At 40.0% G+C, this 15,264-nt stretch overlaps 2 protein-coding genes across 5 annotated transcripts in view; one reads left to right on the top strand and one right to left on the bottom strand.

The window, feature by feature from the left end:
* The window catches only part of IQGAP2 (IQ motif containing GTPase activating protein 2), a 277,729-nt gene that overhangs the window by 190,541 nt on the left and 71,924 nt on the right, over nt 1–15,264 (top strand). For all 4 annotated transcript variants that reach the window (XM_032848144.1, XM_032848125.1, XM_032848135.1 and 1 more), the window contains one exon: nt 13,302–13,392. In XM_032848144.1, the coding sequence (XP_032704035.1) occupies nt 13,302–13,392 (91 nt within the window). The remainder of the gene's footprint in view (nt 1–13,301; nt 13,393–15,264) is intronic.
* On the bottom strand, nt 3,363–9,851 carry F2RL2 (coagulation factor II thrombin receptor like 2). The gene is made up of 2 exons (XM_032848161.1): nt 9,716–9,851; nt 3,363–5,865 (listed from the first exon to the last, which is right to left on the bottom strand). Exons 1-2 carry the CDS (start codon nt 9,777–9,779, stop codon nt 4,793–4,795), a joined length of 1,137 nt encoding a protein of 378 aa, XP_032704052.1. The 5' UTR covers nt 9,780–9,851; the 3' UTR covers nt 3,363–4,792.

Genomic DNA, 15,264 nt, shown 5'->3' with positions numbered 1-15,264 from the left:
CCCTGGTCTGTCCGATTAAGAAACATATATTGTTGTGCATTAAGGCAGTTGAGAGAGAATGTTTACTGAAGCATTGTAATAGCAAAAGACACAAAACAACATAAATATCCATCAGGAGTGGACCAGTTAAGTAAATTGTAGTATATCCATACAGTGAAATACTCCATGGTCATTAAAAAGAATGAGTGAATCCATACTGGACAATCTCCAATGTGTGTATATTAGGTAAAACAAAAACAAAAACAAAAAAAAACACACAAAAAAATTTCCACATTCCACATGCCTCAAAATGGAACACACACCAACTGACCGATTGTAAACATATGCTTGCATTTGCGTAAAATATTTCTAGAAGGAAACACCTTCTGGAAGGTTAAATAGAAAGCTGGTGTAGATGAGAGGTGACTTTTTTTTTTTTTAAGATTTTGTTTTTAAGTTACCTCCACACCCAGTGTGGAACTCGAACTCACAACCTTGAGATCCAGTCACATGTTCTATTGACTAAGCCAGCCAGGTGGCCCAGGAGACTTCTTTCTTACTCTGTTGTTGTGCTGTTTGGATTTCATTTTTTTTAGAGTGCATGTATTGCATGCTAAATGTTTCTAAACTTAAAAAACAAAACAAAAAAACAGTGTAAACAACCCACAGAAGACTGTTCCCGCTGTAACTTAGTTTCTAGAATATGACCTACTGGCCCAGGCAAAGGGTTCCCTTCAAAGCAGCTAACTCTCAATGCAAGTTAGTAGAAATATTTTGTCATAATGTAGCCTTGAGCAGTATATGGAGGTGTTGCCTCTGGCAAAGAAAATTGAGTGGTGAGGTTAGAAGAAATATTTTTCAGCATTTTAAATTTTGTACTATATACTACCTCTATAAAAATATTTTAATAAATAAAAATTCAAGTGTGTATGTTTACATGTATGTGTATATATGTTATATGTGTGTATATATATATATATATACACACACATACAGATAACCCTACACACACACACAAACACACACACACATATTCTAGTCATCCCACACTACTGAACTGCCTTGTTATAGGTGAAGAAAAATATCCCCCAACGTGGGGACTTCTGAGATGTTAGACTTCTGATAGGGACTGCCTTACCCCCTGTGCTTTTAGGATGCCATCAGGTCAGTTGTCCTCATTTGACCTTCGCAGCAGCTGTGCGGGTGGGCACCTCACCTGATGTGAGGGAATGTGAATGTTAAATTGCCGGCTAGGAAATAGGATGATGAGACTGAAACTCAAGCCTTGGGTCCCCATGTCCCAGGGAGGGTGGATTGGGTCTCCACCTGCTGTTCCCACAGATGGGGCCTTACATGGCACAAGGCACACTTGTGAGCATTGAAAGATAAAATTATTTGCTTTGGAGACAGACGGTTACCATTCCAGGATTTGCTTTGTCACAAAATAACCAGAGATTTTAGTCAAATCCCTCACTCTTTGTGCTTCTGTTTCCACATGTGTCAGATGGGTGTAGTAGTGCCTGTCTTATAGGATTATGGTAAGGGTTAAATGACCCTTTACACATCTATGACCCATACATAACATGTCTTTGTATGTTTATACATTTCTATTTCTGTATGTCAATGTATAGTTATGTATAATTGCATGAATTATGAATATATATGTGTGTTAGAGTGTTCAGCATTTTGCTTGGAGCTTTACACTACAAGAAGTACTTAAGTACTGTAGCAAATATTATTGGGGGCCCTAACAGTTGCCCCACAGATAAGGGCTGAGTGATGACTGTGTCACAAGGTCCTTACTAGACGCACAGATTGTTCCATCCACAAACCACAGGTGGGATCTTCTGGGTACAGAATAGAGATATACCTGGGTTCCTCTCTGCCCAAAGCTACATGAGGTTTGGCCTTGAGGTGAGCTGGATTCCACACACCTTTCATAGGCAGGCTGTGGAAGACCCCTCCAGAATGTTCCAATCTAATGGCTTTAGGTCAAGATGGAATGTCATAGAACCTTGCCAGAATACTCAGAAGCCTTTGCTGAGTGACCGTGCTTTGCCAGCTGTCTATCAGGCTTGCTTCCTAAGTCTAAGAGCAGTAGCTTTAGTAGTAGAAATAGAGCATTAGATATGAACCTAAGAATCTGGGTTCTAGCTCAGGCATTAAGCCACATTGGACCTGTAAAATTAGGAGCTTGAACTGTATTGGCAATAGCTAACACATTGAAAACATTACTGTTACAAGCAGTGAATCTGATTTGGTTAAATGGCTATTTTTAAACACCATTTTCTTTCTTTGCCCATTAATTTTGAAACTTGGTTTTCTCAGCTTGTTCTTTCCCTAGAAAAAAATCTGATTCTGGTTTTTTGGGTTTTTTTGTTTGGTTGGTTGGTTTTTTTGTTTTGTTTTGTTTTTTGTTTGTTTTTTTGGGTGAGGTCTCTGTGTATGTTTTTAAATCAGCTGTTTTGTTACCTAGAAATTCCAGTTTTTGAAGGAGGTAATTCTGTGTCTTGCCTTCCCAAGGTCTGGCCTTGGAAAATACTAGGAAAAAAATTACACTACTAGTCTTGTCAGTATAAAGTAAAGTTTGTGTCAAAGTATACAGCTGTTAAAGATCACAACAGATAGTGTCTGCATGGAATTTGCGGCCAGCTTTATGAAAGATTGAGGACCTTGATGTAAGTTGGTGAGAATTCTTGATCCTTATTAATAGTATTTCAAGTGTAACCTTGTCTGGGCACCAAATTCCTTTTGTCTCATAGAGCATGGCATGTCTCATGGCATGGAGTATGTTAGCACATACTTAGCAGACAACACATTTTCTATGTCTCTTCACTAGAGGCAGTGAATTGTGAGCTATTTTAAAAATCAGATGCTTTCCTTGAGAACTCATAAATTAGTCCCCCTAAAAAAGTTTGGTTTTGCTCCATGTATATTTGCTACATAGAAGTTGTGTGCTTTTAACAAGTAAATATTGCTGCATTTTTCACCCCTAGGTAGAACTGTATTACACGTGGTGAATTTGTTTGCAGAAACCAATTCCTTTTATTGAAGTTTTTGTCATCTTAAAACTTATTATAGGTTTCTTTTTCTTTTTTTTTAAGTGTTTTTTTTTATTATTTTAAGTAATTTCTACACACATCCATCATATCTTTACACCCAGCGTGGAACTCAAACTCACAATCCAGAGATTAAGAGCCTCTTGCTCTTCTGACTGAGCCAGCCAGGTGCCCACAGGTTTCTTTCTCTTGCTTGCTTTAGTGCTTAACTGATTTTTATTCTTCACATAATCACGTACCTACTATAACAGATCTTCATGTGTGTGGTTTCTGTAGGTTTTTTTTAAACTAAATCCAATGAGATAGGAAAGTCTGAACAATAAAAATTCTTTGAAAATTTTTTATTGTTTTGATAGTCACTACAAAGTATATGGTCTAGGTACATCCCCATGGACTTGAACATTTATGTCAACAATCCTTCATACCCTTAACCACTAACATCCCATCTCCTATCTAATCTCTAAGCTAAGAGAAAAATTGTTATTGACTTACAGGAATATACTGGGCATTTAGAACAAAATATTTCCCCTTTAAAAACTACATATAAGGGAAAAATATTGGAGATATTTTTAAACTTCTAAATGACCTCATGAGTGTGTTCTATTTTAGCTTGTTTTTTTTACATGCCCAACTAAAAATGATGTCCAGTGTCATACAAGGTACATTGCCTTCTCAGTAAGAATTGAATTGCTTTGGGATTTTATTCATTCACTCAGCAGTGTGATATACAAAGCGCGGATCTGGTCCCCACAGATCTTGAGAAGACTTAGATCTACAAGAAGCTAAAGAAGGGAGAGTATGAGCCCCTTCTTTACTTGGTGCTTATTTAAGTGTTAATGAAGTTAATATGTGTATGTAAAGGAACTACATGTAAGTGTCAGAATAAAAATACAAGAAAGGGAGAAAAATGAACTACTAGCAGGACAATCAGAAGAATGGTCCTTTGAGATTTTAAGAAATGGAAAGATTTATGTCGAACATATTACAAACAGGTTTATGATTGAGAGTCAAGAGCAAAGAGTGGAGAAATCACGATTACAACAAAGCAAGAAGCTTGGCCAGTGCTTACTTGGCAGACAAGGTTTCTTGGGAAGTAAAGTTGGAAGGTTAGCCCTGAATGTCGAGCTAGGGATTTACAGTTTATTCCAAAGCAGTAGACAGCCAATGGCAGTTTTTGAACTGGGGGTTTTGAGTGATGTGCTCAATCTGATATCTGAGGAAGATTACGCTGGTGGTGGCCAGTGAAATGGAGGAAGGCTGGCAGTGAAGAGAATGACAAGAAGGCAAAGGTAGGACCAAGGTAATGGACCCCAGTGATAAAAATGACTCATAGGAAGCTGACGAGGTAGCCACCAGCGTGAGAGTGGAAGGAGGCAGAAGAATTAAAAATGACATCGGATAGTGAAAATAAGAGATCTTAGCTTCTCCCTGTGCTTCATCCTGTCCCACCTCTTCTGCCATGACACCTAGAGCAAAAGCCTCATAGAAGTGGGGAAAATGGAGATGTAAAAAGCTTGAAGTATGAGTCAGGCAAGTATGTCAGTTGCCTTAAAGAAAATGGTGATGTCTTTGCCCCTGCAGTGACATTCTTAAAACACTGAGAAAGTACTAAACTTAAAAAGTGCTATTGTAATGTTTTATTCTGAAGCGGTATTTCTTAGGAGCTCAAAAATGGGGCCACAGGTTAGAACACCTTGCACTAGGCATATGTTATCCCAAGAATGCATGTTTTCATGGATAGTCTTCCTCATTCCCTACGACGATTTCACCATTGTAAGGTAAACAGTGGAGTGATCTATGATTTTTGACATGAGAAAATAAAGGAGTGGATCTAGGCAACTATTGAGGCTCCCAAGGCACAAAGCTATGAGATAGACAAAATATAAGCCATCCGTGTTGTTGTAGTAGTAGTTGGCATGGTGAATAATAAGTATGACATTGCTCGGAGCAAAGCAAATGGTAAAAATCACAAGAATGAGGAGACTCGCCTTAACATAGCACAACCATCTGTCATCATATGTATTAAGCCTCCGAATGATGGCTGTGTAGCAGTAGATAACAACCACAAAGGGAATTAAGAATCCAAAGACCGCCAAGGAGACGAAGTAGTAGAGTTGGAAGGGAGATGAAGACTCGCATGTGTTGTGGACATCATGGCAAGTGGTGATATCCTGCTGGACAAGGTAATACTCCTGCTTTAGGATGAGAAATGGCAGCAGGTATAAGAAAACCATTGCCCACACCAATCCACATGTCACAAAGGCATAGGTGCGCTTGGGCAGTGCTCGGTAAGTAAAAGGATGAACAATGGCTAGGTAGCGGCTGATACTAATGCAGGCAAGGAGCAGAATGGAGCAGTACATATTGCCATAGAAGATGACTGTGGTGGCCCGGCACATGAGCTCTCCGAACACCCAGTTGTTGCCATTGAGATGGTAAGCTATCTTAAAGGGGAGTGTGACACAGAAGAGAAAGTCTGCAATGGCCAGGCTGGTGTAGAAGATGGTCATACAGATAGATCTGGTCCTGAAGAAGAGCATCCACAGGGTCACGGCATTGGCCGGCGTACCTACAGCAAACACCAGGATGTAGATAGCAGGAATCAGTTTGGTACTTAAGGAGCTGCCCAGGTACCCCACGGTACCATTATTCACATGAAGATGGGACATGCTTTCTTCAGGGCACTTAATTTTTACAGGTGTGGTAGTTCCTGTCCAGCCTTCTATGGCAGAAAGGGGGAAGTCTTCAAAAGAATTGAAGGGATCCCCACGGAAGGTCTTAATAGGTAAGGTTGGTTTTGCCAAGATGCGTACGTCGTTCTCCGCGCCTGTAATTGAGAAGAAGTATTAACATGGAGCATTGCCAAGTCCATGGCTATGGTTCAGGAGACAATAAAACTAAAAGCTTTAGGCTACATAATTTCTGTAGTTGTAGAATTGAGGATCATTTTTATTTTAAAAAATCAGGTAATTGACAGGAATGCATTTGGTACATATCCTATGTGCCAGCACTGTGCTCACCCATGCAGGGACAAAAATGAGATGGCAACTGCTTGCATGTGGGAAGTTTATAATACTGCTGGAGAAAACAGTAATAGCACATCAGACCTCTACAGGCCAATGTCAGGTTGACTATAAATCATATAGACATTCAGACAGTAGTTAACAGATTTAAATGTTTGAGTAGAGTGTCAGGAAAAAGATGAACATGAGCAAAGATGAGCAAGGGTCATAAAGAGATGGAAATGAATAGATGAGTAAGAATCTGGTAGATGAAATATGGACAGAGGCATCATGTGGGAGAGTATGGGCTGTGGGACCATCAGATGAATTAATTCAGCAAATGTTTATTGCATACTTAAATGCCAGAAATAGAGTTTTAAATAAACTCTAGGTCTTCAACTGTTAGACTAGTAGAGAAGATCCACAAAAATGTGTCGTCTTAGGCTCACAAGGTCTGAGGGATGAAAAGAGTAGGTTCCAGCCAAATCTCCGAAGGGCCTCTTATCTGTACTAAGAAATGACATGACCATTCTTAGATGCTGGGGTCATGTACACACAAAACTATGGACAGAGGCATGGCCATTGTGGTAGACAGCATGATGGGCCCCCAAGAGTCCACCTGCTAATGCCAGGAACCTTTGAATATGTTATTTTATATGGCAAAAGGACTTAGCAGATATGATTTAGGGTCTTCAGATGGCATGAGTGTCCTGGATTGGCTGAGCAGGCCAAATGTAATCCCAAGACTCCTTATAAGAGGGAGGCAAGAGAGTCAATGTCAGATATTTAAAGATGCTGTGGCTTTGAGGATGAAAGGGAGAGCCATAAACCAAGGAATGCAAGTGACGTCTAGAAGCTGAAAAAAAAGCAAGACAATAGGTTCTCCCCTAGAGCCTCCAGAATGAACACAGCCTGGCTGACACCTTGACTTCAGGACTTGTGACCTCCAAAAATATAATCTGGATTATTTGAAGCCACTCCGTTTGTGGTAATTTATTCCAGCAGCAATAGTAGGTTCATATAACCCTGATTTGACTTATATTTAAGATGACTTGGTGACCGTGTAGAGAATAGACTGAAAAGGTAAGAAATTAGAGGCAAGGGGGACACATTCGGAGCCTCGTGTAGTCATTCGAACCCAAGGTGGACAGTAATGGATTAGAGCAACAGCAGTAGAAAGGGGAAGAGGAACACTTGAAACTGATGGCAGCTCTGAGGACCTGGCATCCAGTTGGCTCTGGTGGCAGTGGGGGGAGGCAGGAGGCAGGCTTCTTCTCTAGATGTTAGGCGAGAAGATGGGACAAAGGGCAAGAGTAGAGGAAACAAAGGAAGAAAAGATGGAAATAGAGAATACAGTGAATGATCTCATGTCACTGTAGAGTGACAAATGGTAATCACACCACACAATGTGTAGAATTGTTGAATCACTCTGTTGTGCCCTTGAAGATAATGACACGCTGTATGTCAACTATACTTCAATTTAAAAAACTATGAAAATTGGAAATGGAACAAAAAGGAGCAGAGACACAACCACATACTATAAATGTTGGGCATTGATTGGCAGGCTAATTTTAATAATCCTAATTCATGCAAGAGCAATTTCAAAAACATAATAGACCTTAATACTCAAACCTATTTCTCATTATATAATTTTCCCAAAAATTACTCCTTGAGATGTACAGGAAGTAGATCCTGTAAAATGTCTAAGATGAACTTTCACGGTGATTTCAGACCTCATATTAATTTAAAATACCATTGTTCTGCCAATTACATCTTTTCCCATGACCTCTGAATTCCTACCTGTTGAATACTTGGACTTAGTGATTAGTAACCTGGTTCTCATTCAAAGCCAGTTTCCCTTCCTGCTTTAATCTCTAGCAGTTGGCCCCCAGGTGAAACTGAAGGCTTCCTCATAACCTTGAGATTGCACAAACTGAATTCAGTGTGTAAAACAGAAAGTGTTGCCTGAACAAGTAGGGACAGAAAGGTGTTCATGTGTCATTTACGGGAGGATAGATTAATGAAAAAGAAAGAAGCACCTGGGAAGAGTTCTTGTGTGCCTGTGTTGAGATGTGAACTCTGAAGGTGTGTTATGTAATGTTTAAGTTCAGCCGCACAAATCCTCCTCAATTTTGCATTTTGGAAAATGCTTAAATTTGACATGACCCATAGAGAAGGGCCTTGGGAAGTAGGCACAAAGCTGGAAGACTGTGGCTGAAGAATATGGTGTACAAGATATTTCCTTTCAAGATCTGATAAGACAGCTGTGGAAATGAAGAGTTTGTCAGTTTGCAGAAAATTCCTGTGGTTAAGCAAGACATGGTACCTAAAAACAGGGTAAACAGTGGCTCTGTGAAGAAGTCTTGAGTCCTTTTTCCATGAGAATTCCAGATCTGGTTCAACTTGAGTAAGTCTTGTATTCTTTAGAGTCTGGTATGCCTTAAGCATAGTGCTCATTGTTAAATTTTACATATTTAAAAAATTTTCATTGAATTCTTAATAGTCTTCCACTTGGCAGAATGTTTCTGAAATGTTTTTCACTTGGGGAAAGGCCTGAGAGAGGGACTGATCGAGGGGAGCCAGATTTCAGCCTCTAAGCAATTGGTTCTTCATGCATGTTTCTCCCCCACCCCATGGGAGAAGGGAAGTGCACTGCCTTTTCCTTTGTCACCTTTAAATGTCCCCTGTTTGCCTCTATGAAACCCCACCAACCAGCATCTTGAAGGAGCCCCCTTCACAAACCGCTTTTCTTTTTGCTTTTCTGCTGTATTTGCCTTCTTCCACACCCAGAAAGAAGAGTCACTTGCCCTTTTCATGAATCTACAGATGTGCTATTGCCCTGATCGGGTTCTCTTGGGACTCTCCTACAATCACCTTGGCCATTGAAGCAACATTCTTTTATGGAGGCTTGGTTTTGTTGCATTTCTATTTATTCTACTTCATCGCTGTCCCTCACCCCAGCTCTCCTGCTCCTAACAATGTTGGCAGGAGAATGCGTAGTGGTAAGAAAAAAAAGTTGGGGATCCAGACCTATTGCAAACTGGTTTATTTTGGAGGAAGCAGGAGATGACAGCCTAACATTGTGTTGAGTGAAATAGGAAACACATAAAGAGTTGAATAATAGTATCTGGGAGATCTCATTTCTAAAACTAAAAAATCTTGTGAAAGTAGAGAAAACTCCATGATACAAGAGAAAGTTAAAAAAAAAAACTATTTGGTTAAGAAACACTAACTTGCTAGTACTACTTATTGAAAGACCACTCATTCATTCTAGGAATATTCTTGTTTCCCCCCATTTGTGCTTTAAGAGAATGTATAAACTTGGGATTTTTAAAATTTCTTGAAAATGTGCTATCTTTGCTGATTCGGAGGAAATTCTTACAAAATCAGAATATTCTCGCAAAGAAAATTTGATTCTTAATTGTAGAGATCTAAAATCTTGACCACGCCACAAATATTTAAATCGAAGCAGAGAACATTAATTAGTCTTTGGCAAGGTTTAAAATGAGCGAACAGACCCCAGCTACTCACTTCCATGATGCTACCTTTAGTGATAAACAATTAAACTCTGCCTTTTGGGTTGCAGATTGTGGGAAATGCAAAGAAAATTGGATGTAGTTCACTCTTGCTACACAAACCAGCACCCCCAATATGCCCCGTAAGAAAAGAGCTTACCACTTTGACAAAAAGTAGGCGACAGGAGCATTACTCCAGCAGCAGCAAAGATGAGGGCTTTCATCGTGGTGACCTGAGTCCCGTTTCCCAGCTGTTATTAAATATATAGAACTAGAGAGCACAGTTCCACCTCAGTCTCCTGCATTAAGAGCAAATGGAAGCCTTGGTCTCTGCTTAAGAGTGTGCTGTCCTGGGCTCCGCAGACTGGGAAACTTGCCCAGGTCCTCTGGAGGGAAAGGGTGTGACGGTACTCATGTTACAGTGCGCATGACTCAGGCTGAGCTCTGAGCACATTACCTTGTCCCCAGAGAAAATCATTTAACTCTTAACCCACCCCTAATATAACAATCCATTCTGAGTAGATGCTGTAATTCCCAACCAGTGTACTTCTGCGCATGGAAAGAATGTAGGTAACATACAGCCCTTTCCAGAAGTAAATTGAGAGTAGATGTCAAGTAGCAGTCGGTTTTGACTCTGTAACATATCTCAATTTTATCCATTTAAAAAACACAGTCCCACATGTCATTTCCACAGTAACTGAGCTGTCAGAATTTATCCTTTCCTTATCCTCCCAGCTCTTTCAAATCTTAATTCTTAAACTCTTTACATAATTATAAATGAAATGAATCATGGAAAGCAAGCATTTCTTAGGAATTTAAGTGTAAGAGCTTGATTACTTTGAAAATTCTCCATCAGTGTCACATTGGTCTGAATTTGTCATCTCTCCTTGGCCAGACTTGGTATCATGGTGTTTGATTTTGCCATAACTCAACATACTTGTTGGTTCATCTGAAGTGATGATACAACATTGAAATGCAGAGAGCTCTCTCTATTCTGTGGTTTTTGGTGAGCAGGCCTATAATAAGCTTTTTTCTTTAATTGTGGCAAAATAGGTGTAACATACAATGGACCATCTTAATCATTAAGTGTCCAACTCAGTAATGTTTAAATATGATCACATTGTTGCACAACATATAAGCCTTAGTGAGTAGTTATTTCCCAGAGGATATGATTTAATGTGCAGTTAAAAAAAAAAAAGCATTGTCGATGATTTTTCTGTAATTAACACAACTTAAGTGTAAACGCCAAGCCAAACAATCCAACTGCATGTTGCATATAGAATGGGGCAAGAATCAGAAAATTCAGGTTTCACTTAAGACTTACAGGCTGAGGGATAAGCCAGGAAGGAATTGATCTGTGTAAACTTTGCACACTTGATTAAATTATGTCACCGGAATTTTACAATCAAAAGTCAATGTCTGGGGTGCCTGGGTGGCTCGGTGGGTTAAAGCCTCTGCCTTCAGCTCAGGTCATGATCCCAGGGTCCTGGGATCCTGGGATCGAGCACCGCATCGCATCAGGTTCTCTGCTCATCAGGGAGCCTCCTTCCTTCTCTCTCTCTGCCTGCTTCTCTGCCTACTTGTGATCTCTGTCTGTCAAATAAATAAATAAAATCTTTAAAAAAAAAAGCCAATGTCTGGTACTTCAACTACATAACATATGATAACAGAAGCTGAGACTTGAAAGCTGTTTTATTGTAGCAGTAAAAACCAAAATGCCACAAAATAGTGAAAGGGGTACTTTTTTGTTTAATTAAAATTGTCTAGAATTCATCTAAATTCAGGAATTGATGTCTTGATTTACAGATGACCCAGCTTCTCGTAACTTAATCCATTTGTAACTTATATGTTGAAGCTCTTTAGCTAGAGGTAGGGTCCTTACCATCCTATAAATATAGTTCCAGACTTCTAGTGGGCAATTTAAAAGGAGACCTTAAACTGGTGGGATTCAGTTTTTACTCCTGGTTTTGTATTTAACCCTAGCATCCTTTAGTGTAACGAGTCATGATTTAAACTGCTGACTTAAATTAATTTGATTTGTCAAGTTTCTCTTTGGTGTGTCTGATAAAACAGATACTTTAAGGTTTGAAGTGGGATTGTTAACTTCCTTCTCATCTGGGCAAAGTTTGTATGGTGTATCTTCTACAGCGATAAGTTATGAAGGAATTTGGTAAATGCTCTTCAAAAAAAATGGAAACACATAAATGAACTCGCATGCATGGAACATAGTTTTTAGGCTGTACTTGGGAAGAGTGTTTCGGTTTTCTTTGACTTTGGAAACAGAAAGAAAACAGCTCCTACTCCCCGGTCTCTTCATTCTTCCTATAGTCTTCAATTTCCTGTCTTGCTTTCTGTTTGAATCCTTCCCGTCCATTCTCTTAAGAAATGGAGACTCTTGCTAACAGGTGACAGTTCACATGTGACAGAGCTAGCTAGCTAGACATGATTGCAGAAGCAGGTGCCAGGCCTGGTCTCCATTAGCCCAGATGTTACAGGCTAAAATAAGAGATTCTTTGTCTCATTTTCATAATGCTTTCCACAAACATTATCTCAGGTTAGTTTCTGAGGGTGATAGTATTGAAGCCTGCCAGAAGAGCTGGTAAATGTTATTTCTCCTTCTACAACCCACCTATCCATCAGGAGTCCAAAATGCTGGAGCTGGTTCTCCATAGCTCTGATGAACTACTTTCTGTTCATCACAGCCTTAGTATTTCCTTGTAATCTTGGGCAAGTTTATTATATCCCTGATCACATTGTATAATTATTTTTAGATAAATTTATCTTTTCTACTAAATTGTTAGGTCCTTGAGGGTTCTTTGAGGGTTCTTTGCCTTATTTTTGTCTCTCTGTCTGATAAATGGTGTTGTATTTCCCTGAAATTTAAAATACCTTATGGTACCCAGGGTCACCTTGGGTACCACAGTTAGTGATTAAGAGAGAGGATGCAGAGAAGGCTTTTGTGGAGGAGGTGGCATTTGAATTAAGGCCTGAATGGTCAGAAAGCATCAACAACCCACACAGCCAGGATGCCTGGCTCTGAAGGAGGCTGGTGTGCAGGTCTGGGCCAGGCAATAGAGGACTGGGAGTGAAGCCAGAGGGGTCAGAGGGGCTAGATTGTTAGATCCCCACAGTCCCCGGGAAGCCACTTTTGTTTTTTCCTCCATGCAGGGGAAAACCTGTGGAGGAGTTTAAGCAGAGGGATCGTCCAGTGAGATGTCCGTTTTGAAGACAATATCTGCTTCTCTGTAGAGGACCACTGTGGTAGAGGGCAGTCTTGGAAGCCAGAAAAACAGATAGACCAGGGGCGCCTGGGTGGCTCAGTGGGTTAAGCCTCTGCCTTTGGCTCAGGTCATGATCTCAGGGTCCTGGGATTGAGCCCCACATTGGGCTCTCTGCTCAGCAAGGAGCCTGCTTCCCCCTTTCTCTCTGCCTGCTGCTCTGCCTACTTGTGATCTCTTTCTGTCAAATAAATAAATAAAATCTTAAAAAAAAAAAAAAACAGACCAATGCACCCATCCAGGTGGGAGATGATAGTAGGCTGGACTGAAGGGGTGACAGTAGAGAAGGAAGAAGAGGTTGGATTTGGGGGTTATTTCGTTAGTAATTTGTACAGTGTACAGCAGTGCTTGGTAGGTGCTGGCTCAGACTTTTTAGAAACTGTAAAAATGGGCTCCTGAAAAGCAGTTCTAGATTCTGTTTCATCATGATTCACTGTTCTTTCTTTTATTCTCTGACAATATTCCCAGGACCCTGAGAGTGTTTCCAAAGTTCTTTGGCTGGATGAAATACAGGATGCAGTCAATGAGGCCAACATGGACAACGACAAAACAAAACAATGTAAGCCCTCATCTCCTTTTGCCGGCCCCATGTGCCTTGCTGGTTAAACCACTGAGTTGTTTTTTATTCAAGTAATTTTTAAAATTATATTGTTTTAATATCTGAAAAGATTTGGATCCTTAGCAATTTCAGTGCTTGCGTGTATATAGAAAAATAAGATTCACTGGTGGTGGCACTATTTTCAGTGATTGGGTGCTAACTCTAGCGAAATCTGAGGATGTTGCTGAACAAAATCTAGAAAGCAAAAAATGGTTTCTAAACTCTCAAATTTATAGTGTGATCAAGCCCCTTTTTTATCTTGATCCTTAGGAAGCTAGCCCCGTCTGCTTAGTAAATGTCTCTCCTCCCTTCCGTGCTTTCCATCGTATTAGTCAGGATTTTCCAGAGAAAAAGAACTACATATATATTTTCATCTGGAAAAAAAAAATAGAGCTACATATATAGTCCTGTATCTGTGTGTATCTGTGTATGTGTAGATAAATAGTTGTTCCTCTGGAAAGTATGTAGTATGTATATATACACATAGAGAAAGAAAGAGGAAGAGGGAGATTTATTTTAAGGAATTGGTTCATGCTGTTGTAGGGAGCCTGGCAAGTCCAAAATCTGTGGCAGGCCCCAGAGGCCAGATGGCAGCATTTAATCACCAAAGGCAAGTGGGTGTGGTTGCTGTAATGGACAGCAGAGCCAAAGCCGTCATCAGAATAATCCCACTCATAGAGACCAGTCAAATTGGCTGATTGACCACGGTGTTCGTAGAAATGAAACAAACTGTCTCCTAAATTCATACTTGGTTTGTACAAGTGGAAGAAGAGTTCTAGGTCAAATGAACAGAAGTGTAACTTGAATAACAAGAGCAGAGAGTCATGGCCCCTCCATCAGTCCCATACCTAATCATTTACAGACCAAGAGCCCCTTGAATGAAGGGGAGACCAGGTCCTCTTGAGAACGAACTGCTACACTATCAAAATTTTACACAATTCATCTTTCTTCCAGGCTTCCCCTAAAGAGGTCTTCAATCTTTGACTGTGGTGGCTGGCCAAGGGGAAAGCACACCGTTAGACTTTTCAGGGATTACGGGACACTGGCTCTGAATGGACACTAATACCAGGAAACCCAAAACATCCCTGTGACCCACCAGTCAGAGTAGGGGCTCACAGAGGTCAAGTGATCAGTGGGATTTTAACTCATTCTTTCTCCCAGTAGGTCCTCAAACCAGCCATGATTCCTTCTGCAGCTATCGAACACCTAAATGGAATAGACATAATCCACAAATGGCCGAATCCCTTCATTGGCTCAAATGATTAAGCTTTTAATTTTATTCTAAATCTCTCTTTTCATAGAGGAATAGTATGAAAAATCACATGGCGTTCTAAAGTAGCTTCAAGAATGATACACTAGCACTCTACATATACAAATAACCTACCTAAATGAAGATTCCTGAAAGTGTTATTCATTAACCTGTCCATTCATGGCATAATTAGGATGTACCCTGTTGTATCAGGTCATAGGATGCTGTTGAGATGCCTGAGTCTTGCCCCCAAAGATGTGCTTTTAAACTTTGGAAGCCTCCCTGGGGGAACATCTGGTTTTTATTTCCTCAGCCTGGAAAAATATGTGCATTTCTCCAACCTGAATTTTTATACCCTTAGGGTCTTTGAAGTCTTTCTGTTCTAGCACTCTAATCCTTAAGAAAAAATAAAATGAACTTGAGATGTGTCCATAAGAAATTTAAATTTAAATATAAACCTGAAGGAAGCCATAGTTTGAAGAAATGCATTTAAAAAATAAGGTGGTAAAAATAGACACTCAAACAGCCGTTTCAGGTTCCCCCTTTTCTCTTAGAAATCAAACCAATTTAGAAGTCCTTTCATT

Source organism: Lontra canadensis, unplaced genomic scaffold, assembly GCF_010015895.1.
Source record: "Lontra canadensis isolate GAN:19392208 unplaced genomic scaffold, GSC_riverotter_1.0 scaffold4, whole genome shotgun sequence".
Classification (NCBI taxonomy): Eukaryota; Metazoa; Chordata; class Mammalia; order Carnivora; family Mustelidae; genus Lontra; species Lontra canadensis.
This window is presented reverse-complemented; position numbering and strand designations above follow the sequence as displayed.